Raw genomic sequence first — 25,004 nt, 5'->3', positions numbered from 1 at the left:
ACTGACCACCTGGACAGGCAAGAAATGAAGGACAGTGCCCCACATCCCTGGCTTAGTGTCACCTACCCAGGAAGCATTTTTTTGAGTAAGTGATTGTACATGAGTGAATGAATGGAGAGCTATATAGTGTGAGCTGGTTGGAAGCATGATGGAGCCTTCTTTCTTTCCCCAGTGGACTGAACCCTGGCTGGGAAGTCTTGGGGAAGTCCTGGCTGATGTCCTCATCTGGTCCCCAGCCAAGGCCAACCCCTAGACCCCTCTGTTTTGTGTCCTTCCTGAAGAAAGATGCATACCTATGAAGATCCCAGAGAGGAGAGAGGGGGAGCAGGGCCGCTCAGAGGCCCAGAGAGATCTGGATATTTCCATTTTTATATTAAAAAATAAATGCCCAAACTGGATTTCAGAAACTGTGGTATATTTTAAATGTTTACATTTAACAAATGAACACTTTTAACACACATACACAAATATAATCATGCCATTCAAAGGGTAATTACAGTGTTTATAAAAGAAAAACTTTAGTTTGTGGCAGGCTCCAGGCAGTGTGGTCCAAAAAGGGGACTCAAGTTTGGAATTGGATGATGAACAGCTCCTCTCAAATGTGTCTCATTTGGAGAGAGCAGAAAGTGAAACCATAGGGCCCCCTGGGGTTGTGTGGTCCAGCTGCCTGTCCTGCCCGCCCTCTCATGAGGAGTCCTGATGTTGGAAGGTCTCCGTGCTTCGAAGCAGTGGCCCTGGCCCCGCCGTCCCCCGCCTACATGGGCTTGAAGTGGCGCAGCACCTCCTCTGGACAGACCCGCTCCCTGCTGTGGGACAGCTGGGCCTGCGGAGGCCAGGCCTTCAGCCAGCCAGGAGCAGCCTGGGCCTCGGGCAGGAGCCTGGCCTCACCTCCTGATGGAGTCAAAAGACAGAGGTCGGGGGACCCCCGCAGCTGAGATAGGTTAGAGGCTGGCCTGGCCTTTCCCAAGCCCTGGGTGGACATGTGCTTCCATGGGTGCTGTCCAGCCGTGGGGCCACCCATTGTGTCAGCCTAGCTGAATGTCAGTCCAGGAAGCAGGTTCAGAGACAGGCCTTCATTGGTTTTGTTTGTTTGTTTGTTTTATAAGGAATTGTGTTTAACAGTAAGGAAATAGTGAGATGAGGGGAAAAGTCTGTTTCCCCCCCCCCTTACTAGCTGGGCCTCCTTGACCAGTTACATAATTTCCTCTGGACTTCAGTTGCCTACGTTGTACACGGTGACAGCACTGTCCTCAGGCTCTTGAGAACACTGAGCACACACATGCTTTGCTAGTGACATCACGCCGTCCGGACGGTCCACATTTCCATTCATCAGTCGGTAGGCATCTGTGGCGTTTCGACGTCCTATTACGAGTAATGCAATGAATGTTTCTAGGTAAGTTTTTGTGCAGACATAGGTTTTTGTTCTCTCGCGTGCACACCCCACGGTGGCATTGCGGGCCACGTGATCACTGTGTTTAGCTTGAGGAGCTGCCAGACAGTCTTCCCCAGTGGCTGTGCCATGGTGCGTCTTCCCCAGCAATGCCCGAGGTGCGAACTGCTTCAGGTCCTCTCCAGTCCTGTCATCTGACTTGATTAAAGCCATCCCATCAGGAGCAACATGGTATCTCCTCACATTTCCAATTTGCATTTTCCTCATGACTGAGACCATGTCCAAGGATCTTTTCATGTTCTTCTCGGCCATTTATGTTTGTCTCTGCAGCTCCTTTGCCCGTTCATAAATTAGGTTGTCCTTTCACTACTGAGTCGTAAAGGATCTAGAAACAAGTCCCGTATCAGGTGTGTGATTTGCACATAGTTTCTCCCGTTCTTCGGGCTGTCTTTCCACTTTCCTAATAGTGTCCTTTTAGGCGCAAAACTTTTTACTTTTGATGAGGTCCAGTGTATCTATTTTTCTTGTTTTTTTTTGCTGTACTTTCAGTTATTTTTCTTTTTAATTTTTGACTATATAAACATGTAGCTGATGCTCAAATTACAAGGGATGCTCAGACCAGCCTCGCCTCCATCCCACCCACCCACTATAGGGAGCCAGTAAAATTAATTTCCAGTTTATCATTTGTGTTTTTATTTTTGCAGACTTTTAAAAGAATGTAAGATGTTCTTATTTTCTCTTCCATCTCACACAAAAGGTGGCATGCCACAGACACTCTCATTTTTCTTTCTCTCACTAAGGAAATCCTGGAAATTACCCCATCCTGTTCACTGAGCTTCCTTGCTGTGTTTTAGGGCCATAGTGGCCAATGTGCAGCAAATGGCTTAGTGAGCTGGTTCCCCACTGAGGGTCATTTGGGCTATTTCTGATCTTTGCCTGTAACAATCCACCCAGCCGTGAATCACATGCTTTTTTTTTTTTTTTTTTTTTTTTTAATCACATCCTTTTGTATTTGTGGAGGCATATCTTTAGGACAGACTCTTAAAAGTCAGCCTGCTGGGTCAAAATTTGAGACAAGTAATTTCTGTTGAATCCTCCATAGAGGTTGTGCTGTTTCCATAGCACTGGCTTCTAAGGGGAGTGTGCTTTCCTGCTGGTTCACAGATACAGTGAACATATTTTCAAGCTTTGGGATTTGTGCCCCTCTGATAGGTGACAAAATGTTCTGTGCAGCTTTTAAGCTTTTTTTATTTTATTTTTTTTAAGATTCATTTGAGAGAGAGAGAGAGAGAGCAGTGAGAGGGGCAAAGGGAGAGATGGAGAGAATCTTAAGCAGACTTCTTGCTGAGGGTGGAGCTGACGTGGGGCTAGATCTCACGACCCTGAGATCATGACCTGAGCTGAAATCAAGAGTTGGACCCAAGCTCAACTGGCTGAGCCACCCAAACACCCTTGTTCTGTGCAGCTTTTTTTTAAAATCAACTTTATTAAGGTATATATATATAAGTATATATATATAAGGTATATATATATAATATACATATATAATAAGGTGTACAGTAAGATGTACCCATTTAAAGTGCATAGTTTAGTGAGTTCTTCCTCTTTTTTTTGTTTGGTGAGTTCTGACAGACAATCTACTTCCTGTCATCATAGATTAGTTTTGCCACTTCTACAATTTTATATAAATGGATCCATATGGTTTAAGTCTTTTGTGTCAGACTTATTTGACTCAGGACAGTGACTCTAAGATGCATACATGTTGCTGCATGCGTTTGTGAGTTCTTCCTCGGATGGTAAGCAGCACCCACTGTATGGCTGTACCAGTGTGTTTCTGTTCGCCTGCCAGTGGACCTTTGGGTTGGTTCCAGTTCGTGCGTGTTAGGAATAGAGCTGCTGTGAACATACTTGAACAAGTCTTTTTGTGGACACGTGTTTTCATGCCTGTGCAGTAAGTAAATAGGAGTAGAATGGCCGCACCATACTGTACTTTTAGCTTTTAAGTCAGCAGACCTTACTCTCAAATGGTTCTTCCACTTTCTACCCTTGACAGCAGTACGTGAGTTCCTGTTGCTCCACACTCTCACAGACCTTTGGCGCTACCAGCCTTTTTCATTCTGGCAGTTCTAGAAGGTACAATGTGGTGTCTCTTTGTGGTTTGCATTTCCCTGAGGACTAAGGATGCTGAGTCCCTTTTCAGGTTCTCACTGACCATTCTATTTCCTTTTTGGTGAAGTGTCTGTTCACATCTTTCACCCATTTAAAAAAAAAAAAAAGGTTGCCCATCTCTGTATCACTGAACTGTGGGAGTTCTTCGTAATTCTGATTACAAGTCGTTTTTATATACACTGTGGATATTTTCTTCCAGTCTCTGGTCTGCCTTTTCATTTTCATAGTGGTATCTTTTAAGAGATCAGAAGTTGGTTTTTGTGAAGACTCAGTATTTTTTCTGCTGTGTATTTATTGTATCCTAAGAAATGTTAGCATTTCTTTAATTCTGAGCAGCTGAACCCCTTTTCTTCTATTTAAAGACTATTTGCGTATTTTTTTCTGTGAACTGTCCATGTCTTTGGTCTGTTTAAAAAAAAAAAAGAATCCATTTATTGGTCTTTCTCTTCTTGATTTGTAAGAGCTATTTGTACACTAGGGAGATTAGCCCTTTACGGTCTGGTGTGGTATTTTCTTCCACTTTGTTGTCTTTCCGACTTTGCATGTAGCTTTTTCTGTGCAAAATTCCACAATTATGTGTTTTCACATAATCCAGTGTATCTGTTTTATTGCTTATAGATTTAAGGCTATAGGCTCCTCACTCCTAGGTTACAAAGGAATTCATGTTTGTTTTATATGGGTTCACCATTGTGCACTTCAATTGGTTTCATTTAGAGTGGATTCTGATGTACAGTGAAGCATGGGATCAATTCTGTCTTTTTGCAAATGACTGTCCAGTTATATCCATATCATCTATTAAAAAGTCCATCTTGGGACGCCCGGGTGGCTCAGTGGTTGAGTGTCTGCCTTGGGCCCAGGGTGTGATCCTGGAGACCCGGGAGAGTCCCCCATCGGGCTCCCTGCAGGGGGCCTGCTTCTCCCTCTGCCTGTGCCTCTGCCTCTCTCTCTCTCTCTGTGTCTCTCATGAATAAATAAAATCTTAAAAAAAAAATGTCCATCTTTTTCTAATGATTTGGGATCACCTTTCCCAAACCTTTATCATTAAGATACTAAATGTCCATATGTCCTGGGACATTCTTTTCTGTTGTTTCTGGACTCACTATGTGCCATTGGCCTATCTCTCTTTTCCCGTGGTGACGCAGCCCTCTCGAAGTTGTCAACTTGATGACCTGCTTGAACATCTAGCAAGTGAACCTTCTCATTGTTTTTCTTCACCAAGGTTTTCCTAGATATTTTTTTCCCCTCATAAACCTTAGGACCAAGTTGTCTAGCTCCAGAAAAGATATGTTGATTTTTTTCAAATTGAGATCGTGGTAAATTTCTGTATGAAAGTGGGCAAACCTGACGGGCTTTCTTGTCATCGAGTCGCCCCGTGTACACACAAGGAGCGTTTTTCCCAGTTTGTTCCAGTTTACTTTTCCCAAGGCCCTGGCGTGGACTGCTCTGCGGCTGGGATGACGGGTTTTTCATTTGGATGTTATCCATTTCGCGTAGGTTTATTCCCTAGGAGCTTCTCTTTTTCATCGTTCTTACGATGGGTTCTTCCTCTCACTGTTTTTCAACTGGCTGCGGTTTGCAGATACGAAGGCTAGAATTGGTTGTTGGTAATTTTATACCTTGCTTGTCTTACTGAATATTCTCTATTCGTCTCGATACTTATTTTCCTGGGTTTTCTAGGTGTACTTGTATATCATCTACAAAAAGAGATCATTTATCTCTTCCTTAGGGTATGATTATTTTTAAAGCTTTGTATTATATATTGCCCAATCTCTTCTTTTGAAAAATATGGTACCAATTTATGTTCCTGCTGGAAGTGTTTTGCCACTCTCTTGCCAGCAATGAGTATCAGCATTTTTTAAATCTTTGCCAATTTAATACAACCTTCATTCATTACGAAGAGGACATTCATGGGGCCCCTTGCTGCTGGGCCCTCTGAGGGAAGCTGAGGACAACCCCAGCCCCAAGGCCTTATTCCAGGGTGAGATGAGACTAAAGTTTGTTTTTTTCCTCCTCCAGCTTCACTGAGGAAAACTGACAAAAAGTATATAAATTTAGGTTTTACAAAGTAGTGATTTAATATATATTATGCAATGATTGTGACCACAAAATTAATTACCATATCGAAACCTTCACATGGTTGTCGTGTGTGTGTGTGTGTGTGTGTGTGTGTGTGTGTGTGATGAGAACACTTAAGATTCTATTCTCCCAGTATAATCGCCATGGTGTAGACTGGATCTCCAGAACATATTCCTCTTATAATGGGAAGGTTTGTACCCTGTGGCCAACATCTCGTCTCCCCCCAGTCTCTGGCAACCACCCAGCTGCTCTCTGGTTCTGGGAGTTCGGCTTTTTTAGATTCCATCTATAAGTGAGATCATATGGGAGCAGTGGAGGCTTACATTTCTGGAAGTTTACAACTATGACTGCTGCCTTCCTGAGCCTAGCTGATGGGAAAATGATTGGCTGCCCTAGTAGAGAGGCCCATCTCAGGCCCAGGGAACTCTTTCTGGAAAATGCCCATATGGTTATGTAAAATCCATTACCCCTCACTGCCTCCTTCTGTAGAGTCCTGTCATAATAAGCCCTTTGGGTGCCTGACTTGATCCCCTGCACAACCTGGGTGGGGCTAGGAGCCAGGGGCAGAGCCAGCTCCCCTCCCGCTCCTCCTCCCCTGCTGCGCGCACGGCCAGGGCTGGGTGCTGAGGACCTTTCCCTGTAGCTGAGATGCAGTCGAGTCGATGATAAAATGGATGGAGCTCCTGCGTTTCCATAAAGCCCTGTCCTGGGCGTGGCCCCCAGGTGTCCTATGAAAAACCCCATCCATTCAGAGGACACTATTGACCCAGACTGCCCGGGCCCTGGCTGGCATCCCTCCCACCCCCAGCAGGTTATAGCCCACTGGCCGTGGCCACCGCCTCCTTGCAGCCCACCCCAGGAACGCTTGTTATTCACGTAACCTTTTCCCACACACTGTGCTCCGAGCTCACACCTGACTTGCTGTGTGATCCCAGGCCAGCCATCTTACCTCTGAATTTGTCTCCGTCTGCATTTCCCAGGCTGCTGTGCAGCAGAGGAGGGAGTAGTTGCCACAGCTCTGTGCAGTCACAGCACGGGGAGGGGCTCCACGGGTGTGTTTATTGGATGACTGAAAGAACGGACGAGCCCCCCAAGACACCCTCCAGCAGCTGATTTCACACTCAGATGGCCTGAACCAGAGCCACCATTGTGACACCAGGGGCTCCTCAGTACCGCCTTTGCTCGAGATGCAGCCATGCCCTCATACCCCCCTGCCCCCCTCCCCCCCCCAACCAAACCCACCTGAGGGTCCAGGCCCTGGAGTCTCATTCAAAGCATGCTCTGGATAAGCTGGGTGGGGAGCTGGGCCCAGAGAAGGGCAGGGCCTGCCTGGCCTCACTGGGGTTGCTGGACCCCAGACCAGCCCACCCCCCATTGCTGCTCCTGCATGTGTCTGGATCTTTGCTTGTGCCTTCCCACCCTATCTTGGGACAGTGGGGTGTATGTAGAAAGGGGGGTGGGTGGGAGAGGCACACGCAGCACCAGCCCTCAGCCTGGGCAGCTGAGGCCTCAGGATAAAGGAAATTTCCTTCTCTATTTATTTTCCACATCCTTGACTTTGAAAGCCAAGCTGGTGTTGATATTTACCTTGGCCGGGCCTCCCCATCTCCCCGGGCCAGCCTCGTGTAAACATGATGTTCCTTCTCTCAGCTCTGCTAGGGCTGAGGTGGCCTTTTGCAACCAATTCTAGGAATTTTGAAAGTCTGAAGGCGTAAGTTCAGGGACCAGCCCCCTAGGGAGCCCAGGGTGCAAGGAGCCTTGGGGGCCTCTATGCCTGCATTGGCTCCCTCCTAGGCATTCATGCAGACGGCCTGCAGAGAAAGAGGTGGCCAGGCAGGGCCCAGCAAGCTCGCCGCTCCTAATAGCGCCCCACTGTCCCCTTATTCACGCTGCGCACACAAAGGTTGGCCCCAGCAGTCTTGGGCTCCCCAAAGAGAGAGGGACAGAGGCAGGGCCAGGCTGTCTCCCCCAGGACTGGTGGGCCGAGAGCTTACTCCCAAGGGACAGCCAGCTGCAGTCCATGTGGCACCTAGACCACAGCTGACCTGCCACCCAGGGTGGGAGCCTGCGGAGGTGGAAGGGTGTGCCCAGGCAGGCCACTGTGCCTCTGAGCAGGGGACAAGCCGGAGGCCCCGCCCTCGAAGACAGGAAGCCACTGTAGAGGATGGCTTGGGGCGCTGCAGAAGCCAGAGGGCGCAGGGCCTGGCGGGGATGGCTGCTGGGCGCAGCCCTTAGAGGTGAGGGGCTCAGGCCCTGGCCCCCCGCCCCTGCCCCGGCTGGCTGCTGGTTTGCTCACTTCGCAGTGAGGCCTCGGACAAGTGCCTTCCCTTCTCTATGACTTGCTTTGCTTATACAAGAAATAGGGTGTCTGTCCTCAGTGACAAGGGCGTTGTGAGGCACACGGTGTGTCCTCTGCCAGTGGGAGCCAGCATTCTTTTGCTTGTTGTCATACTACCCAGATCTGAGCCCACATGAGCGGGTGCCCCCAGGCAGCTGAACACTGAATGTCTCCCCCTCTCCACACAGATCTGGGACATGAGCGACGATGAGACCGTGTGACATGGCCCACCTGTGTGCGGCTGGCTTCTCCCTGGCTGCGCGCCGAGGAGCCCTGGGCTACCGGAGCAGGACAGCTGCCCCCAGGACCGGTGACTCTGGGCCCTGCACCCTCCAACCTTTGTGGTCTCCTCCTCTGCGTACCCTGAGGGCCGGAGCCCCCTCTCCGCTGCCCAGGAGCTTCTGGGGTTCTCCAGGTCTCATGATTCATGATGCTACCAGTTCTGAGCTAAATAATAACCTTGGCTTTGGCGCTGACAGTGATCTGGGACTTGGTTCGTTCCGCGAGTTCTTTTTTTCTTGTGTCAAGTGTTTGATGGTTGAAACTCCCAGGATCCTGCCCATCTTGGTCCCCGTGGGGCGGCAGGGAGGACAGGAAACAGCCCAACACACACCAACTAGGGAAATGAGAAGGCACCTCCTTCCGGCAGCCACTGTGGGGGGCAACGCCCAGAGAGGGGCCTCTGGGCACCAGTGAGGGCTGATGTCCTTGCTGGGGGGGTGGGGGGCAGGACAAAAAGGCCTGCACTCGTCCCGGTGAACCCAGAGCACCAGTAAGGACAGGGCCTGCCACCTACACGGTTGTTCCACTTCCTGGCCTGTCCTCAGCTGTGGGGAGGAAAGAAATTTCTGCTGCTGCCTTGAGCTGGTGGAAGGCCCAGGAACAGGGCCCAGGGCCACAATCTGGTACCCTGGAGGAGGCCTCACACCACCGGAGGCCACACCCGCCCCCGCCCCCACCCGTGGACACCCAGAGCTAGGGTGTGGGAACTCAGGAGAGGGAGGCAGCCCCTCCACACCCCTCCACACTCGTGTTTTGGGGTATTCTCTTCGGTGTCAGGCCAGGGACCCAAGTCAGCCAGCATGCATGTGAAGGCTGAGGGGCGCCTGCAGGTCAGGCTGTAAGTGGTGCTTCTCGTGGAGTCAGAGCTACGTCAGGAACCACCCGTGGGGGTGTCGTCGCACGCAGGGGCAGGTGTGCCCTCCCCGGGCCCGTGGCTCACACACACAGCCTGTGGTTTAAGAGCACTTTATTATTGTTCTTAAGGCTACTTTTAAGTACAAAAAAAAGATGGCCTGCCAAACCTTTTTTTTTTTTTCTTCTTCTTCTTCCAGGAAAAACAGGCCACAGAGAATGGTATATTACAGATTTACAAACATGGAGAGAACGGTCAGAACGCACTGCGACGGCGAGGCTCTGTGAAGAACTCACTGTGCTCCTCCTGAGGCCAGGGAGTGTGTCCTTTCCCAGTGAAATGTTTGGTTTTCTGCTTCCCCGTGCGCCCGGGGCCCCCCGCAGGGTCCCGCCTATCCCAGATAGGTCAGTGCCGGGGCCGCGCCGGGCAGCTGCCCGAGGACCCGCCCTTCACAGAGCCCGCCGGGGCGGCTTGCCCACCGCAGCGCTCAGTAGCCTGGAGCAGTAACAAACTAGTGGCTATTAAGGCAGATGCAGTGTTCTCATAGAATAACTGTGTTCCTGCACTTTTACAGACACATCTACGACAAAAAAAAAAAAAAAAAAAAAAAAGATCAACTTTTTTTTCCAAACAAAAAATATGAATGATTACAATGGGAAAGGGGAAATTAAATAGCTACATATCATTAACAAATTAATTGTTCTTCAAAAAATACCTACAAATTTCTCTGTACATTCTTTACGCACAGCGTAATGATGGTCTTAAAGTTACCTATATAAAAAAAGTGTTCTCACCGATTTTTCCTACAGAAAATATAGGGGCCCAAATGCGAAAGCCTGGAAGCCCAGTTACGTGGGGGTGAAATGTGTGTGCAGGGGCAAAAGAGGGGCCTTCCTTCCGCCTGTGGAAGGACCCGCAGCCACCCTGTGACCACGAGAGCCGATCGGCTGACCTTTCCGCCCAGTGACGACTTTCACAACCGGCTAACCTCCATTTCTCTTATACTGAAAACCAGGCTCGAGGGCTCCCGCAAGTCCACAGTGCCTCGCAGGGGAGGCGGGCCCGCCTGTGTCACCTGGCCAGGCCACTTGGTAAGCCCTCTGGAGGCTGGGCCGTGGTGGGGTGGGGGTGGGGTGGGGAGGATAGAAATGTACGTTTACCAAAAAGAGGAGCAGCTGTTGAACATCCACAGCTGTGTCCGTCATGCTTTCTTCTTCGCCTAACCTCTAGTTAGTAGCTATTACTCTAGCAAACGATAATAAATGCAGTGATAAGTGTATAGTCAGAGGAATGTATACTGCCTTGGCCCCGGCGTACGAGGAAGCGCACAGAATACCATATCACAGATTGTCAGTAATCTGCTGTTCAGCCAAGAGGGTGGGCAGGGAGCGGTTTCTGCGTGGAGGGAAGCCGGAAGGAGACACAAACCCAACCCCCCTGGGAGCCAGTAATAAGCAGACAGGGATGCAAAAAATAAATGTCAGCCCGCAGCAAAAAATCTCCAGCATCCTACACCGCGGCCGACCCACGACTGGCCCGCCCGTCTCCAGGGCTGCCGGCCCCACGCTACCTGGGAGCAGTGGGAGTAGCAAACACGAATCTCAGAGTACAACTGTACCAGCAGTAAGTAGATCCAGGACCATAACTGACAAAAATAAACTAATTCTGAAAAGAAGCTAATAAGTATTAAGGTTCTTGTTTACTAGATCTATACAATTAATAGAAACCAGCTATTTTTCTCCATTAAAACATGCATCACGTTGAAAGCACTAAAGAATCCTCCAGCCTCAGCTCTAGTCTAACAAACTGCAGTGTTCAGGAAAGGGAGAATGCCCGTGACGGTAGAGTCTGCAGTCCAGTTGCAAGCACCTGAAATCTAGAGAGAAAGACCTATAACCTGTATGAGACTTCCCCTTCCAAAGCTGTTTTGTCTAAATTAAAAACAACAACAAAAAAAAAAAAACACACAAATGGTCAGAAATGTCATCCTTAAACCCTTTGTTTTTCAGCAGTTTGCCCTCAGAGTACTAGCATCTCACATAAAGTTGTCAGGCAGGCAACTTCAGCCCTCCAATAGTGCAAATCAGACGCGACAGTTCTCTGTTCTCTTCAAGTAGACGCACGCACGCACGCAGACGCACACACATGCGGGCCGGACCAAACACCCAGTGGAAGCGAAGCCACACACACCCCGGTCTCGAGAAGGAAATTAAAGAGCACGAAGCATCTGGGTCACGAATGTCATGGCTTGTGACTGAGAAAGCGTGCGCGCGGAGTCCCGCCCAGTCAGGGCAGCAGACCTGCGTCAGAGGTTTCTTTGGTAACTGAGGCAGGGAGGCAGGACGCTACCTTAGATGTTCAGGGGCAGCCCCTGCGGTCGTGTTGGAGGGCCCCGCGTACGAATACCAAGCAAGTACAAAAACATAACCAAAATCCCCACGACATGGTTTTTGCGAATAAACCATCCCTTCCCCACCCTTCCCCCTACCCCACCCCCACAATATTTTTTTTTGTTTTTCCATTTTTTAAGCACTGACTGTTCAAAGCTCAGGCAAACCATGCAGACTGACATCCCGCTCGAGGGCGGAGCTCCCTTCAGGAGACCACGGAGGGGGAGTGACTGTGGCTGACCATGTGCGCAGAGGGGCTGGCGGGCTGGCCCCTGCGGGAGGCCGACTCAGGACTACTGGACGCGCCGTCCTTGGCCGCCTTGATCTGAAGCCACGTATCGCCCAGGGCTTTAGCAAAGTGGTCGTCCACGGAGCCCGTGATGGACACGGAGTTGGGCGCCGGCTCGGGCTCCTTGTAGTTCTTGCCCAGGCTCCTGCGGAAGTGCTCCTCCACCACGGGGTCACAGGTGGCAGTGGCTGCAGGGGGCAGGACAGCAGGCGGTCAGGGCTGTGGGGACGCGCGTGGGGCCCGGCCCCCACCCACCGGGCTGTTCTCTGGACCCGTGCCACGGCAACGTGCCCGCCTGGGCTAGGCAGGAGTTCAGAGACAGAACAGGGCTTGTCCCAAGTCCAGTGGGATCTTGGAGGCCCCTTCCCGGTACCACTCAAGCCAGACACAACCCACGTGCCACGTGCTCCAAACCACCACCGTTTCAGCCTCAACAGAACAAGCTCCAGCGGCTAGTTGTTCTGTCCAGGGCACAACGTAGGATGGATGCAAACACTGCTTGAGCCACGTCCAAAAAAATAGCCCCCCTTCCCCGCCCCCTCCCACCCACCGCAGGGTGACTTACAGCTCGGCGCCCTCCGATAGCTGGCTGGCCCGGCCGCCACGCAGCCGCTGTGTGCGATGGGGCAGTGGGAGAGGTTGCAGTTGCGAGTGCTGGCGGAGGCGCACGTGATCACCGAGGGCCGGTTCTGGGGAGGAGAGGAGGCTGGGGTTGGGGTGTCGCGAGCGGGCGAGGAGCGCTGGTGCTCACGCCGGCCAGCGACCCCGGGCCTTACACACCTGCCAGAGCTGAGGCTGGGTGGTCTGTGTGTCCCTCCAGCACCACAGACAGGCACTCCTCCCACCTGCGGGGCATCAGGTGCCACCCCCATCGGGTCCCTGCCCTGCAGCCCTTCCCCACAGGAGGCACAGCGAAGCCGGCCCCCTGCCGCCTCCAGCTTCAGAACGAGCGCACCTGCTAAACCCCAGCAGACTCACTCACAGTGCGTGGGCCTCCTGGGGGGTGAGAAACCTTCACGGCTCCTCGGCTCGGTCCCCAGGGTGCTCAGGTCCCCGTGGCCCACGGCTTCTAGGCACAGTCCCTGTACCCTCCCGGCAGGCTCCCGGCTTTTGCTCAAGCCAGACCGCTCGAGTGTGTTTCTACGAGGACCACACAAATCCCGACGGGCATGGGAATGCAGGAAGTACACCTGAGGGTGAATTACGTGCCTCCCACCCCTCGCCCAGCTGGCTCTGCCGACACCCTCCCTCCCCACGACCAGTGCGCTGCCAGTAAGAACTCTAGTCCTTTAAAACCCTGTTCAAGTCTAACCATGTCCCCACGGAGCGAGTCGGGCCCAAGTGTGCCCAGAAGACCCCGGCACCGGGCTCTCTAGCCCGTGCACACTTCGGAACAAGGACCAGGAAGCGTTCCTGGATCCCCAGACCATGGCACGGCATCCAGGACAGGAAACACCTGTGACTCCAACAGCTTCCTCAGGCCCCACCAGGGAAGACCCCTCCCGACAGCGCTGGAGATGGCGGGGGGGGGGGGGGGGGGGGGGCGGAGTTCCAAGACAACTAAAGGGGACCCGGGAAAGCCCCTCAAAGGGCCCACAGATGCAAACAGTGTCCACACGGGGGGGAAATCGTGCTTGCCTACCCCCGGCCTCTCCCTTAAAGATGTTCAACAGGCAGGACAGACACAGGCTTGCGCGGCCCACCTTCCCACGATGGGAAATGAACAAGAGTGAAAAACACGTCCTGTGATAAAGATCTGGATCCACAAGAATGAGCCAGGACGTGCTTGGGTCTAACCCGCAGGCACTGCCACCCAGGCCGGGGGGAGGTGCGGCTCCCAGCACAGGTGGAGGAAAAACCGGAGGTCTCGTTACCAGCTCGCCACATCAGGCGTGGGGACAGAGGGCGCCCGCACACTGGGCGGGGGACAGGGCTGAGGCCAGGTCCACGTCCCCTCAGCGGGCAGCAGCTGGAGAGGGGCTTAGAGGAGCGCCCGAGGCCGGGGGCTGCCCCTAGGCATGGGTCGCGCTGCCCCAGGAAGGCAGCCTGCAGCCTCGAGGCCACCTCCTGAAGGGTCCCTTGGCCCCCGAGCCTGCGGTCTCCCTGCCTGCCCGCTCGCAGAACACGGCCTCCATCCGCGAGGCAGGCCCGGGCGGCCACGTCCAGAAGTGACCTTGCCCTGCTGGCCGTGCTGCAAATCTGACCCGGCTGGGGCCAGCCACTAAGCCAGACTGAGAGATTCGGGCTGACCCGGGGGCCAGGCGCAAGGCCGGCGCTGTGCGCGGAGAGGCAGAGAGGAGGACGCGGAGACCCGGACGGCACGGGGACGGGGAGCCTGGCTTCCTCCCCAGCTCTCCCGGGCAAGGGCTGGCCCTTCCTTCCTGAGTCCGCTGAACCCCCACGCCCCAGGTCCTCCCAATAAAACTCCCTTCCTTTTGTGCTTATGCCAGCTCAGGCTGGTTTTTGTTCCTTGCAACTAGAGTCCTGACTGACGCAAATGCCCCCAAACGCGGTCATATTTTGGGGAGAAACGTAAGAAATGTAAGGTGTCAGGGAAAGCTTAGAATAAAGCTAGAAGAATACAGTCAACGCCCAGCCTTTACGTCAGCCACTCCAGGGTGGAAAGCGGCCCCTGAGCCGGATCCAGCAACAGAGCCCCGGGTGAACGGGGGAACGCGGGGATGCTGCGAAGACATCCCAACCTTGCTCGGAGGGGGGGCAGCACACCATCTCCAGGACACCTCCTGGCTGGGGACGAAGGCAATGGCATGGACAGCCACATGGACAGAGTGGGCAGGGGGCAGCCCCTCCTCCCCCGGCCCGGGCCACAGGGCGGCTGGCGCAGCACTCCCACCTGGAACAGGCTTCCCACTTCCAAGATGCTGAGCGCTGGGAGCTCACGTGACCCAAACCCCGCCCCCCCCCCCCCTTGTTTTGCAGACCCGGAAAGCGAAGGCCAGAAATGAGTAACCTGCTGGAGCTCCCACAGCAGGCAGCGGCCGGGCCAGCTCAGACTTTGTGACCCACGCTCCATGCACCCCTCGCCCCACGCACTCTGGCTGCACACGGAGCCCCAGGCTGCCCCGGGGAAAGCGCATCCAGAGGAGAACCATTCTGCTGTCCCCGGGCTTGTTAAAATTTAGCCTTATCTTGTGTCTCCTCATTTGCTGCGGTCATCAAAACCACTCTCGTGGGCTCTTCCGTAGCATTAGGACACACGATCCCCTCAGAGCTGCCATCACCAAAACGAGAAGTGGGGTGACACTCTCCCCAGACGTCCCTCTCTGTGAACCTTCCCTTCCCCATTGCCAGAGATCTGCGTCACATTTTCCACCCAAAGAGGAAGGCTTCCAGCGCCTGCCCTGCTCAGCCCATCCTGCCTGCCCTCCACACAGAGCTGTGCTATTGCTCCAGGAAGCCCCTCCCCGTCACTTCCCTGGCTCAGAGCTTCCCCACCAGAGCCACCCGGACAGCTCACAAATGAAACAGAACCCTCAGAAATGCATGGATGCCTCCCAGGTGCTAGAGAACAAGGACCATGCAGCTCATCTCTGTGTGGTCTGCAGAGGAGCTGGCATGGAATTCAGGAAGCCTCAGAGTTAGCTCAGGCTCCAGTGACCAGCCAGGCCACACCACATCGGGCACAGCAAGGAGCTCGATGAATGGTCACCATCTGAACAAAACACATGGGGACCCGCAGCCACGGTGGGAGGGCAAGCTGCCCTCTGCTCCACCGCCAACCCCAACCTTAAAGTTTAGGTCTGGGCCACCATGTCAGGGAAGCCAAAGCCATGGTACCCATCCCGGGAAAGCTGGGGTCTCGTTCCACGACCACCTGTTTTGCTCTCCATCCAGGAATCCCCTAAGAGCTCAGGTGGAAACTCAAGGTTCTCAGTCCTAGAAAACCCACTCAACAGCCCCCACAGCACATCTGACGGGCCAGGGATCCTCTTGCTAGAGTGGGCAGCCAGGCACGTTTTACAGAAGGGTCGAGGAGACCATGGTTAAAATGGCCAGGTTACTGTCCAGCAGTATACTTCTCACACAGCGGATACGACCAAAATCAACCAAAAGAACCTCAGAGTCATGGAAACCTATGATCCAAGCCAACACTAAAGCTTCAGAGACAGCTGTTCCAGGCAGATAGTTCCAGGCATTCTGGGGAGCTTCTTCCCCCAAGCCAGCATGGGCTCAGAGACTGAATTCCCAGTGGAGTCCCATCCCCACATTGAGGACCCCCACCCACGCCATGGCAGTGGCTGCAGCCAGAAAGCTGAATTCCCTGATCCTACAAATTCTCTGATGCTTAAAGCACCTCTCCTGCAGCCTCTGAGTGCAATCCTCTCTGCACACACCCATCTCCCTGACCAGGCTGCGGGCTCCCTGCAGGCTGGACCTGTATCCTACACGAGCATCTCTATCTCTAGGGCTTTACAGAGCATCCAAGGCACAGTTAGCGTAGTAAGTGTTCAATAAAGAACGTAATGACAACCTGGCCCCCAGTTCCTATCAGAGTATAAGTGGCTGTCTCCTCCCATATTAATGGTTTAAGCACTATAGTTTTTTGATACCAGTCTCCTCTAGCCTAAAACCGTAAGTGCCTCTAGTTTCCTTGCCCAGCTTCAAGCATTCTCCTCTTGCACACAGGAGGCATCTACCCGGTTTCGTTAAATAAATGAATGAATGAAACATAATGGGATGGAGATGCCTGGCTCCCACATAGGAAGTGCAACTGCCTGTCAGCCTTACTGGGATTCACAGGCACCAGCACCACCTCTCCCAATGCCCAGAGCCCGGCCCCGGCAGTATTAGAGGCGCCACAGGTAAGCAGTGGCACCCCCAGCAGCAGGGCCTCCAGCTGCACCCTGCATCTCCTCAGGACACAGCACCTGCCTCTGCTCACTGCCTGTCAGTCTTGAACAAATGTTGACCGGGAGCCTATTGGGTCACAGGCCCCAGCGGTTCACAGAGAAACGCCATGGGCTTGTGTGGGGATTCCAAACCTCGATACTAATGCTTCCTTTTATATTTCCCCAGAAGCCCAATTTTTGAAATACTGAGTTTTTTTAATCAAGCAAACCGTGTTTTGTTAAGTAATAATGTAATTTCCTTATTTCCCTTTAATAAAAAACATCCCTATCTGCCAATCACAGATTTCTCACCAGCATGAGCTAATAACTGCTCTGACCACTGGCTTTATAGGATTCCAACCCAAAGCAGAGTTACCTGACATTTTACTTCATCAGCGTGACCTTATATCAGGTAAAGGCAGGATTTTCCTTAATCCTCCTAGAAATAGGATTGCCAAGGAAGACTGCTGAAAACATAGCTAATCTAATCCAGCCCTGCCTTGTGCAAAGAAACTAAGCCCCAGAGATGTTAACCGTCTTGTCCAGGGCTGTTAGTCCTGGGAGGAGAGGCCCAGGCAGGTCTAGGTAGGAATTAAAACGTGGGTGGCATTCAGTGAAAGGACCCCTGCTGCTGCTCCCACTCCTCCTTTCCCCCACTGATTGGAAGCTAAGCACCACCTCTCTCACCACCACCCCCCACCCCCACCCCCACCCCCCGGCCGGCCCTCCGCCCCGTGCTCTCCAGCCAGGATGTAGTCCCCAAGCCCCCAGACCTCCTATCCGCCACCAACTTGAACCCTACTGGACACAGGCCTACCTGCTGCCGCTCCACCGGGGTCAGCGTGGGCGAGATGCCAGCTGGCCTGCTGGCGTCCATGCTGTTCTTGGTCAGTGCTAGGGGCTGCTCCATGCTGAGGCTGGGGAGTGATGTGTACAGGTGGTTGCCATGCAGGCTCATGGTGGGGGCCACAGCACGCTCAATGGGGCTGCGGCTCCGCTCCCGGGGGTCTTTTCGGCAGTCTCCATTGGCAGTCTTGTTCCTGAAAAAGAGGAAAGAGCACTCAGATGAGAAAATCTGGCATCTTCTGAATGGTGAAGGGGCTGCCGGCCCTGTGCCAGGTGCTTCGGCTGATTATCTCATTGAATTCTTCACTGTGCTGGGGATAAATATTTATTACCACCATTTCCATTTCCTGAGGCTCAGGTCAAACAGCTCATGAAGAAGTAAGGAGCCCCAGCGCTAACCCAGGTGGGCAAGACTCCAAAGCCCCTTGGTGCTGGGAGGAAGTAGTGTCCCCAGGGTATGAAGTTGGCTCTGCTGGGCCATCCAAATGAAGATGGCACCCCTCTGCTCAGCATCCTGCCCCCTGCACAGCTGGGTGCCTATCAGAGCCCTTCTTGCTCAGAGCCTGGAGAACTAGCCTATGTGCTCGAGCCAGCTTGGTTTGACAAGGATCTGCCATTTCAAAAGAATGAAGACAACAATGACACAGTCACCAGACACCTCCTATATGGTGGATCCCGTTCTGGGCCTCCAGCAGCGTGAGCTCTCCAGATCTTCCCCACAGCATGAAGGAGATGCCGCGACTACCTCCTTTCCAGAGGACAGAACTGAGACTCGGGGCAGTGGTGCCGTGGCTGGTAAATGGTGGCATCTGCCCTGGCTTATGCACGCCACCCTACGTCCAGAACACACGAGCCACAGCAGTCTGCTCCAGCCAAGTCCCTCAATCGAGGGGCACCCCCGAAGACCTCCGCTGCACGTCTAGCACTTGGAAGGTACTGTGTGGAACATGGGGGGACAGGGCTGTAAACACCACCCCCACCAGCAATCTGAGTGGCCTCGTCTAAAGGCAGCATGCCATGCTGCAGCTGTCAGGGAGCGACACAGCGCGGGGGACGAGGAAGGCACAGCCTGTCAAAGACCAGGAACGCCATTTCAGGTTGGGCCCAGGTCCCTCCTGCCCTGTTTATTCCAGAGGTTCTTTCTACCATGGGTCTCAGCCCCTTCAGTCTACCATGTTCTTTGCTGCCAGCACAATCTTTTTTTTTTTTTTTTAAATAACAAATGTGGTCTTTTAACTAGAAATGTGGTAGATCAAAATGTCAGTGACTTTTCTTTAAGAAATGCAAATTATTCTCAGACTCTACAGGCAACCATCCTCTTGCCTCAGTGGACAACCAGCTGTATAGCATAGAAGCCTAGGCTCACGTACTAAGAAACCCAGAGAAATGAAAAGTCACAGCCCGCCTCACTGCCTGAATAGGACAAAAGGTGTTTTATACCTGGGCATGCGCACATGTGCAATAGGCACGCCTCGTCCACAGGAGCCTCACGGGCAGGTGTAGGGAGTATCACGGAGCGAGCCGTGTACCCGTCGCCCCATTCCCCCCGAGGGGGACATCCTGTAGAACCGCAACAGCACACCCGGGCTGCTGACACTGCCACCACCTGCAGGCCTGATTCAGACGCCCGGACTTACTCGCATTCATCCAGCGGGATCCTTTTATAAAGTAGCTCCAACCACATCACACCTGTAGTTGCAACTTTCGGCAGCTCAGGACCCCCTTCTAGGCCTTTCCCGCTCTGGCCCTGACCACCTTTCCAGCCGCACGCCCTCACGCCCTGCACGCTGCAGCTACAGCAGTCTTCTCGCCATGCCTCAAGCAAGACGCACCACTTTCTGCCTCGAACCGTGTGTGTATTGTGCCACTTGCCAACTCGCACACACCGCTCGCTAACTGGGCTTTCGGTCCCTGAGCGCCCTGCGCAGACTTTCTAAGATTATTTATTTATTATTTATTTATTTATTTATTTATTTATTTATTCATTCATTCATTCATTCATTCATTCATGATAGACATAGAAAGAGAGAGAGGCAGAGACACAGGCAGAGGGAGAAGCAGGCTCCATGCCAGGAGCCCGACACGGGACTCGATCCTGGGACTCCAGGATCACGCTGTGGGCCAAAGGCAGGCGCCAAACTGCTGAGCCACCCAGGGATGCCCTCCTGTGCAGACTTTTAACAAAGAACCCATCACACCATCATTAACAGCCTTTTCGTCTGTCCACCCCTCACCTCCCCAGGGCTTTTTTTTTTTTTTTTTTAAAGATTTTATTCATGAGAGGGATCCCTGGGTGGCGCAGCGGTTTGGCGCCTGCCTTTGGCCCAGGGCGTGATCCTGGAGACCCGGGATCGAATCCCACGTCGGGCTCCCGGTGCATGGAGCCTGCTTCTCCCTCTGCCTATGTCTCTGCGCCTCTCTCTCTCTCTCTCTCTGTGACTATCATAAGTAAATAAAAAAAAAAGTTTTTTTTAAAGATTTTATTCATGAGAGACAGAGAGAGAGAGAGAGAGAGAGAGAGAGAGAGAGAGGCAGAGGGAGAAGCAGGCTCCATGCAGGGAGCCTGACATGGGACTTGATCCTCAGTCTCCAGGATCAATCATGCCCTGGGCTGAAGGCGGCACCAAAGCGCTGGGCCACCTGGGCTGCCCCTCTCCCCGAGGCTTCTGAGAGTACACCAGGCCCTGCCCACCCTGTCCCCATGCTGCCCAGCACACTGCCTCGTGGGGCAGGCCCACAGTGACCGCACGTGACCACGGAGAAGCAGTACAGGGGTGACCTGGAAGGAAAGGCAGGCACTGTGGCCGGGGAACTGAGGATGGGCGGTATCGTGGGGAAGGGAGGGCTGAGGAGCCGGGTGTCCGGGTGGTTCACACCCTCCGATGGGTTCTGTGCCTGAGCCATAAGCCAGTGGGGGCTGAGCAGGAAAAGCATGAGACGTGGCAAGTCCTGCAAGCCCCAAGCTTCAGTTCTGCACGCCACCGCTCAGGCAAGCCACTGAGCCTAGTGTCCTCATCTGCTGTGTGGTCACAGTAAAATATTCCTCGGAGGAGCTTCAGCGGGGCCTGAACAGAACACAGACGCAGACAATCGTGCTTGCATGGTGCAAGCGGGCAGTGGACACAGTGAGGCCGAACTGGCTGTAGGCTTAGGGTAATTCACTGCATAAGGCACAGCATTTACTTTATGAATGATTTTTCTTCCTCTTATCCTCTGGTTGACAATGTAGAATGACTTGAAAGCAATTAGAGAATAAATCGTCAGCCTATTAAGACAGTCACGGAGGACTGTGTTCTGGCATGTTCCACACTTGCCACAAGTACCAGAGCAATTGTCAAAGAATTACAGTACCAAACCAAACAAAAACACTTAATTTTGAAACCAGCCCGTACCTAATTCCATCTTCCTGTGATGATTCAGAAGACACTTCAGGCCTTTCCAGTGAACGCCTCCAGGGCTATGGTCGCAAACAGCCACTATCACGCAGGACAACTGAGGACGTCCACCGGGAAGGCTTCCTGCCCCTCGAACCCGAGACCAACCAGGCTTTACCCACACGGAAATGTATTGCTAAAGATACAATTTTTCAAACGAGGAGAAGACAGTATCATCACACTCCTCATCTGCATCATCAGGTTTCCTTCGAGATTTGGGATAAAACTTAACGGCTGGCAAGACACATAAGCTGCCTCCTTTACTCGATCTTCTTTGTCCCCACTCCCCGCCGCCCAAGCAAGGTCCCGGGAGGCCACCGCACGAGCCGTGGGCGCTCAGGGGACCAATGACGAGCTTCTCAGTCCCAATCCCCTCCATCCAGTGCAGACTCGTTTATCACGCGGTGTTAACTGAGCCCCTGTTTCGTGACCACTACGGAAAGGAAGACCCGGCCCTGGCTCCTCGCGGGCACGCGGCCGGCAGCAGGGGCTCCAGGCGACAGCGGAGCATCGCAGCCCGGTGAGGGCGGAGGCCGGACAAAGGATGAAGAGACACCCCAAGCTCCGGCGGCGCCCAGCTCCACCCAACGTCAAGGTCCCCCGAACCTCATGGCCAGGGGGCAGCAGGGGACGCCCCAAGGTGGCAGGCAACTGTCTAAAGGCATCGAGCTACCAGGGCAGAGCGGGACAGGCCAGGGCCACACCCCCAGAGGCCTACTCTGAACCCACATCGCACCCACCCGGGAGCTGGGGGACAGGACTCTGGGGCCACCAACCAGAAAAACGGTCAACGGCAAAGGTGATGCAGTGGGGCGTCACGGATCAGACAAGACACCGACACACACAGAAAATGTGAAGAACTTGCTGTTTAATTTTAGTAAAATTATACATTACTCACATTTCCAGCTCATCTTCCTGGTTCCCGGAGCTCACAGACAGTCACCGTTTTCCATGTTCCCCCCCCAGTGAATCATACCCCAGCTCCACGGCTTCCCAGAGGGTCATGTGCTCTCACGGGCAGCAGACAAACCACACGCTTCCTGCCCGGGAGATCCGGGCGCCCCCGCTCACGAAAACCCGGTGCGGCCGCGGCGGGCCCGCAGGGCTCCCCGGTGCCCCGCAGCCGAGGATGGGCTGCCCGCTCCGTGCACCCCGGCCCTTGCCGGAAACCCACGCTCCCCCTGGGGCAGCACAGCCACGGCCAACTCTTTCCAGGAGAGGAAACGGGGGGGACGAACGTAGAGATGAGGTAAAAAAAAAGAAGATGCCTGTCGCACGTTCCTCAGGGACAGTGTGCGGAGAACGGATCCGTCCTGCTCTTCCGCCCTGTCTGAGCCCAGAAAGCAGGCGTCTGCTGTGTCTGGGGAAGTGCAGGGAGACGGCGAAAGAATCCATCACGTGGAAAAGCTGCACTGCGGCCATCTGTATTCTCATTAAAATGAGATTTTCCTGCCTTTAAACAAATAAGAGCTCAGAGTTGAAACCAAACCCTTGGGAAGGTGTCCTTGATATTCTTGGGCCTTAGCTGAATTCCATGAACTATCGATGGCTATTAAATAAACCAACGTGGGTCTGAATTCTTCCAGCAGCGGAGGGGCTATGGGCATGAGGCATTTTAGCTGGTGCTTTCGAGGAAATATTCTGGGCCCTGGGGGCCCGCATGCTGCAGCTCTCTAAGCTCAGGTGAATGAGGCAGGGCCCAGTCCAGACCCCACAGGGGCGAACTGAGCAGTGTAGTGCAGATGTACGTTCCAAGCAGGAGGGCGCCAGGAGCAGGGCTAAGGCCGGGGGAAGCAGGGGCGCATAAGACAAGGGTCCCAGCCGAGATACAGCCCTCTCCCCTGCGCAGTCCTCCTCCCACTCCCACTGCACTCCTTAGTGGGCCAGTCGCCCTCTGGGAACCTACAGGAAAGTACTACACCTTCCCAGCCCAGCACAGACAACAATAATAAAGTCAGGGGACACCTGGGTGGTTCAGCTGGTTCAGTGGCTGCCTTTGGCTCAGATCATGGTCCCGGGGTCCTGGGATCGAGCCTCACATGGAGGCGGCAGAGAGGGCCCTGCTTCTCAGGAAGCCTGCTTCTCTCTCTCCCTCTCCTCATGCATGCTCACTCTCTCACTCTCAAATAAATAAAATTTTAAATAATAATAGTCAGTAAAGCATCTTTAATTTTAAAAAGCTTCTCAGACAACATACTTAATGCCACTGAATGGCACACTTAAAAATGGCTAGAGGGGGGCAGCCCGGGTGGCTCAGCAGTTCAGCGCTGCCTTCGGCCTAGGGTGTGATCCTGGAGACCCAGAATCAAGTCCCACGTTGGGCTCCCTGCATGGAGCCTGCTTCTCCCTCTGCCTGTGTCTCTGCCTCTCTGTGTATGTGTGTGTCTCTCAATGAATACATAAATAAAAATCTTTTAAAAAAAAAAATGGCTAGAGGGGCACCTGGCTGGCTCAGTTGGAGGAGCACATGACTCTTGATCTCAAGGTCACGAGTTCAAGCCCCACACTGAGTGTAGACATTACTAAAAACAAAGTTCTAAAAAAAATGGCTAGACTGGTACACTGTATGGTAAATATGCTTTACCAGAATTAAACAGAATAATGACTTTTTTTTTATTAAAAAACATAAAGCATCCCACGGCCATTACTTACTGAGTTCCTCGGGTTTGGGTAAATGATGCTGTCCCTACAGCTTTACACAAAAGAGGAGCAAGATACAGAGATAAACACTTAGCCAAGGATGGGGATGGAGGCAGAACATCAACCAGACACATGGGCTGCTCAGCCATCCTCCCTCCACCACCTCCTGCTCCACCCCAAGCTTCCAGGAAGCCTTCCCTGACCCCCAGACACGCGTGATGGGCCCAGCCCTGGGTGTCCTGTCAGCCTTGCTTTCCAATCAGCCGGCTCCACGGGACGCTTCAAGGGCCCCGCAGGCCCCCTGCTCTGCCCTCTCCCCAGCACCCAGTGCAGGGCTGGGCACACAGTGGACATTTAACTCGTCATTGACTAAGTGAATTATTAAAGTACCTATATTACGTGTGCATCCAGTGAGCAGCATCTGTGGTAAAAGAAAAAGGAATTAAGGAAATTTCGGAGGCAATGCCCAGCAAGAGACCGTCTGAAAAAGCAGAATTTATATATTGAGAATAAACAGTAGTGAAATGTTTTCTCCCTTTAAGTACCTTCCTCGTTTTTGTCCTCCCACCTTCCCCACCCCCCATTGTCCCTTAGGTCATCATGCACCACCTCCTGCTTTCCCCCGTGAGCAGGGTAATTCACTGCTTCCCAACAAGCAAGAGGGCACTTGGGTGTGTCTCCAAGACACCCTGGTCAAGCCTGTCACTCCTTGGTACCAACTACAGACAGGAAGCGGAGGGGGCAGTGACACCACCAGGAAAGGCAAACACACCCTCCTGGGTAAAACATGACGAGCTGTGTGTCGCAGGCAGGAAAAGTTGGGAAATACTGGTACTCACAGTGTCCCAAAGACACAGAACCATCTGGGACCTCTGCTTCAACCACACACATGACCTGGTCGGCAGTAGAAAGAGGACGGAGACCACCTTTGACTTTAACTGTGGGGAGACACTGTGTTCCATATGACAATGATCATCACTTAAGATCACTTAACAATCAAGAAAAAAGCCAGGGCAGCCCCGGGGGGGCTCAGCGGTTTAGCACCACCTTCAGCCCAGGGCATGGTCCTGGAGACCCGGGATCGAGTCCCACGTTGGTCTCCCTGCATGGAGCCTGCTTCTCCCTCTGCCTGTGTCTCTGCCTCTCTCTCTCTCTCTGTCTCTCATGAATAAATAAATAAAATCTTTAAAAAAAAAAGAGAGAAAGAAAGAAAAAGAAAGAAAGAAAGAAAGAAAGAAAGAAAGAAAGAAAGAAGAAAAGAAAAGAAAAGAAAAGAAAAAAAAAAGAAAAGAAAGAAAAAAGCCAGAGCCCTACCACCGTCAAAGGTCCAAGGGAACCAATCCCACCTGCATGTGGAGGGCGCTGCAGCTGGTGAATCACACTGCGCATCTATGCACCCACATAACCTTTTCCCCTTTAGCTCTCCACAAAAGCAGCCATCCCCCTT

General features: G+C 53.0%; 2 protein-coding genes across 6 annotated transcripts in view; one reads left to right on the top strand and one right to left on the bottom strand.

The window, feature by feature from the left end:
- ATG7 (autophagy related 7) overlaps positions 1–8,455 on the top strand; it is a 234,381-nt gene extending 225,926 nt beyond the window's left edge. Inside the window, exon 20 of the mRNA XM_055343913.1 lies at positions 8,162–8,455. Within this exon, the coding sequence (XP_055199888.1) occupies positions 8,162–8,194 (33 nt within the window). The 3' untranslated portion in view covers positions 8,195–8,455. The remainder of the gene's footprint in view (positions 1–8,161) is intronic.
- A 750-nt stretch (positions 8,456–9,205) lies between these two features.
- The window catches only part of VGLL4 (vestigial like family member 4), a 166,140-nt gene continuing 150,341 nt past the window's right edge, over positions 9,206–25,004 (bottom strand). For all 5 annotated transcript variants that reach the window (XM_055343146.1, XM_055343148.1, XM_055343147.1 and 2 more), the window contains 3 exons: positions 17,455–17,677; positions 12,353–12,476; positions 9,206–11,975 (listed from right to left, as the gene is read on the bottom strand). In XM_055343146.1, the coding sequence (XP_055199121.1) occupies positions 11,704–11,975; positions 12,353–12,476; positions 17,455–17,677 (619 nt within the window). In that variant the 3' untranslated portion in view covers positions 9,206–11,703. The remainder of the gene's footprint in view (positions 11,976–12,352; positions 12,477–17,454; positions 17,678–25,004) is intronic.

Source organism: Nyctereutes procyonoides, unplaced genomic scaffold (genome assembly GCF_905146905.1).
Source record: "Nyctereutes procyonoides isolate TBG_1078 unplaced genomic scaffold, NYPRO_anot_genome, whole genome shotgun sequence".
Classification (NCBI taxonomy): Eukaryota; Metazoa; Chordata; class Mammalia; order Carnivora; family Canidae; genus Nyctereutes; species Nyctereutes procyonoides.
This window is presented reverse-complemented; position numbering and strand designations above follow the sequence as displayed.